Source organism: Aplysia californica, unplaced genomic scaffold, assembly GCF_000002075.1.
Source record: "Aplysia californica isolate F4 #8 unplaced genomic scaffold, AplCal3.0 scaffold00167, whole genome shotgun sequence".
Classification (NCBI taxonomy): Eukaryota; Metazoa; Mollusca; class Gastropoda; order Aplysiida; family Aplysiidae; genus Aplysia; species Aplysia californica.
The window spans coordinates 50,179-53,914 of NW_004797437.1; the positions used below are offsets into that span (position 1 = coordinate 50,179).

Here is a 3,736-nt window from a genome sequence, read left to right on the forward strand (position 1 = left end):
ACATATACAACTATAACAACAACAACAACAACAATACATATACAACTATAACAACAACAATACATATATACAACTATAACAACAACAATACATATACAACTATAACAACAACAACAATACATATACAACTATAACAACAATATATATACAACTACAACAATAACAACAACTACCACCTCACCTGTAACTATACAACTCCAACAAGTACTACAACAACAACAATAATTACACCTACAACAACAACAACAACAACAAAAACAACAACAACTACACCAAAAACAACAAAAACAATACAACAACTACACCACCAACAACAAAAACAATACAACAACAACAACTACAACAACAACTACGACAACTAAAACAACAACAACAACAACAACAACAACAACAACATCAACAACAACCACCCCCCTCACCTGTAACAACAACAACAACAACAACAACAACCACCCCCTCACCTGTAACAAGCCATGTTTAATCTCCACCTCGTACAGCTCAAAGTCGGTCAAGAACTGCGGCGGAGAGCCGATGTTGTCCAGCGACCCCAACACATTGGCCAAACTGGCAAACACTGGCTCGGTGGCAAACGCCAGGGCCTCTCTGGGGAAACGAGAAAATAAAGATAAAACAAATGTGTCACGACGCAGTGGAATCAGGCGCTCGTCAATTTTTGGGCATGTGGAGTTATTGGTATCATCTAAAAGAGGATTTCTTTGCCTTGTTTCCAAAGAAATAAATGTCCATATATTTGGAATAGAACTCAAGACATTCGCGATTGAAGGAAGTGAGGTCGCCTGGTTTCAGTGGTGAAATTAGTGACAAAAAGGCGGCCACAGTTTGGTAAATCCAACAGCTAATGAGTCCTTGAAAAAAACAACAACATATTTTGTGCCTTTAATCGATGTGTTTCAGTAAAATTCACATGGAAATGCATTTTTATCTGGACACAAAAGAGGTTGAGCCAAAAAATAAAAATTCAATAAAAATTTTCAAACAGATGGAAAAAAATGCCTGTTTCTCCAATTTCTGTATTTTGACGAGCGCCTGATTTCACCACGCAGCCTTACAAAGAACAAAATGTCGATCAGGGCGTTGACAGATAGGTTTCTGCTGATGAAACATCTGGAAACTTTGTGTGTGGTGTGCGTGCGTGCGTGCGTGTGTGGTGTGCGTGCGTGCGTGCGTGCGAGCATGCGTGTGTGTGTGTTATGATCAATACCAGGCTATCTGACTGATGTGTTTTTAGTTTAAGTTAGAGTTTAACTGCACTTGCAACACAATAAGGTCACATAAGCGTCGAACATTAGAGGTGTTACAAGAGCAGAGCACCCGCCAACCACCCACTATCCCAGGGGGAAATTTTTCTTCACCGTACAGGACCGTAGAATACACATGCAGGTGTACATAAACATTTTAATTTTATGTTACTCTCAATAAAATTCAATATAAAAAGAAGTACAGCTGACAAAATGTACATTCACATCAGATGCATCATTCAACCACATGCAGGATATTAACTACAAGACCTTTAGAGTTATATATAGATACATACTTGAAAGAGCAATACATATTGAAGCTTATTCTGACAATAGCCCTATGCTAGATGGTAAAAAACTTCTTTTATATCTTTCTTTCTTTGTTTTTTTTTAGAGGTACATATTATCTACCCGTGCATGATCTTACATTTTGCGTGGAAAGGGGGTGTGATGGTCGTTTATAAAGCTTTCTATCTTTTTTATACTTGTGTTGTTATACATTTCATCAATTCTAGTAAAATCATATCCAGAGATCTTGCCTTGAACTGCGGGTTGGAATGTACAGTCTCAACAGATTTGATGCAAGGCCGAGGTATCCACAAGCCCGACGTGCGGGCGGACAGACTCACCGTGTCTCCTCTAGCGGCTGTATGACAGAGAGGATCCTGGGATGCCTCAGTTTGGTCAGCTGCTGCACCCCTCGCCTCAGGCCGTCCACAATCACCTCGCGGTCTCGCTTCTGGAACCGCTCCAAGCTCTTCTTCTCAAACAGGAACACTGAGGCTTCCTGAGGAAACGGCACCAGACACACATGTACAGAGTTCTTTACCAACGACACACGTGTACAAACTTCTTTACCAACGACACACGTGTACAAACTTCTTTACCAACAACCACAGACACTAACGACACGCATGTACAGACTTCTTTACCAACGACACACAGGTACAAAGTTTTTTACAAGCGACACACATGTACAGAGTTCTTTACCAACAATACACATGTACAAAGTTCTTTACCAACAACACACATGTACAGAGTTGTTTACCGACGACACACAGACACATGAACAAAGTTCTTTACCAGTGATAGAGACAGTAACGACACACATGTACAAAGTTCTTTACCAACGACACAGACACATGAACAAAGTTCTTTACCAGTGATAGAGACACTAACGACACACATGTATAAAGTCATTGACCAACAACACACAGACACATGTACAAAGTTCTTCATCAACAACACACAGACACCAAAGACACATACAGAGTTCTTCACCAGCAACACACAGACACTAACGACACACATGTACAAAGTTCTTCATCAGTGACACACAGAAACAAGTACAAAGTTCTTCACCAGCGACACACAGACATCAATGACACACGTTTCATGAACAACACACTCACACCAAGGACATACATGTACAAAGTTCTTCACCAGCGACACACAGACATCAATGACACTCAGACAAGGACACATATGTACAAACTGGCTCACCTCCTTGGTACTTTTCTTGACAGCTGAGAACACCTTCCACAGCAGTCGCGGCCCCGCACTGGCCACCTGCGCCTGGATGTCAAAGTCCCTGGACAGAGGGTTGCCAGGCAGGACGTTGGTCACAGCGCTCTTCAGCCGATGGAGGACGTCCATTTTGTGATGTCCCTTGCCAGCGTTCTTGTTTGTCTTTGCGGTGGTGGTGGCGGTCGATACCTCGGGTTTATGGCGTAGCTCCGCTACCTTCTTTGGTTTTTTCCTCTCCTCCTGTGCACACAGCAAGTTTTTAGCTTTAGTAAGAGTTTTTTAAAATACTTTTTTCCGTAAAGAAGGAGGAGAGAAAAGGACGATAGATGTTTGATGGGAAAGAACGAGCAAACCACCACACCAGAGCACCCGCCAACCACCTGTAGTAAGAGTTTTATGGCACTTGCAACATAATAAGGTCATATAAGAAGCCGAAAATTAGAGGTGTTACAAGACAGTAATAAACACAAAAAAGAAGGAGGGGAGGTAAGGACGATAGATGTTTGATAGGAAAGAAGGAGCATACCTCACCAGAGCACCCGCCAACCACCCACTCAGAGCAAGTTGGACGAGAAATTTGAAATATTTCAAAAGGAAAGTATAGAGATGTTCTTCTCTTGTGGTTAAAACATTGAAGTGTAGATGTACTTGGGCGTAAACACAGTGCAAACATTTACGATCCGTGCATATTTCAGCACTCGTATTGTAAGTAAATAACAGTAAAGTTGTTCCCGCATCCGATCCGGACATTGGGGATTGCCCTGTTAGTGGGACAACTTCCTGTGCCTTCGTTCGGCACATTGTGGTAGGGTGGCCAGTACCTTTCCACGCCGCCTTTAAGTAAGTAAGTAAGTAAGTAAGTAAGTAGGTAGGTAGGTAGGTAGGTAGGTAGGTAGGTAGGTAGGTAGGTAGGTAGGTAGGTAGGTAGGTAGGTAAGTAGGTAAGTAAGT

General features: G+C 41.9%; 1 protein-coding gene across 1 annotated transcript in view; it reads right to left on the reverse strand.

The window, feature by feature from the left end:
- The window catches only part of LOC101858105 (SCY1-like protein 2), a 33,777-nt gene that overhangs the window by 22,686 nt on the left and 7,355 nt on the right, over nt 1–3,736 (reverse strand). Inside the window, exons 2-4 of the mRNA XM_035969667.1 lie at nt 2,763–3,026; nt 1,889–2,046; nt 462–603 (exon numbers count right to left, since the gene is read on the reverse strand). Of these exons, the coding sequence (XP_035825560.1) occupies nt 462–603; nt 1,889–2,046; nt 2,763–2,915 (453 nt within the window). The 5' untranslated portion in view covers nt 2,916–3,026. The remainder of the gene's footprint in view (nt 1–461; nt 604–1,888; nt 2,047–2,762; nt 3,027–3,736) is intronic.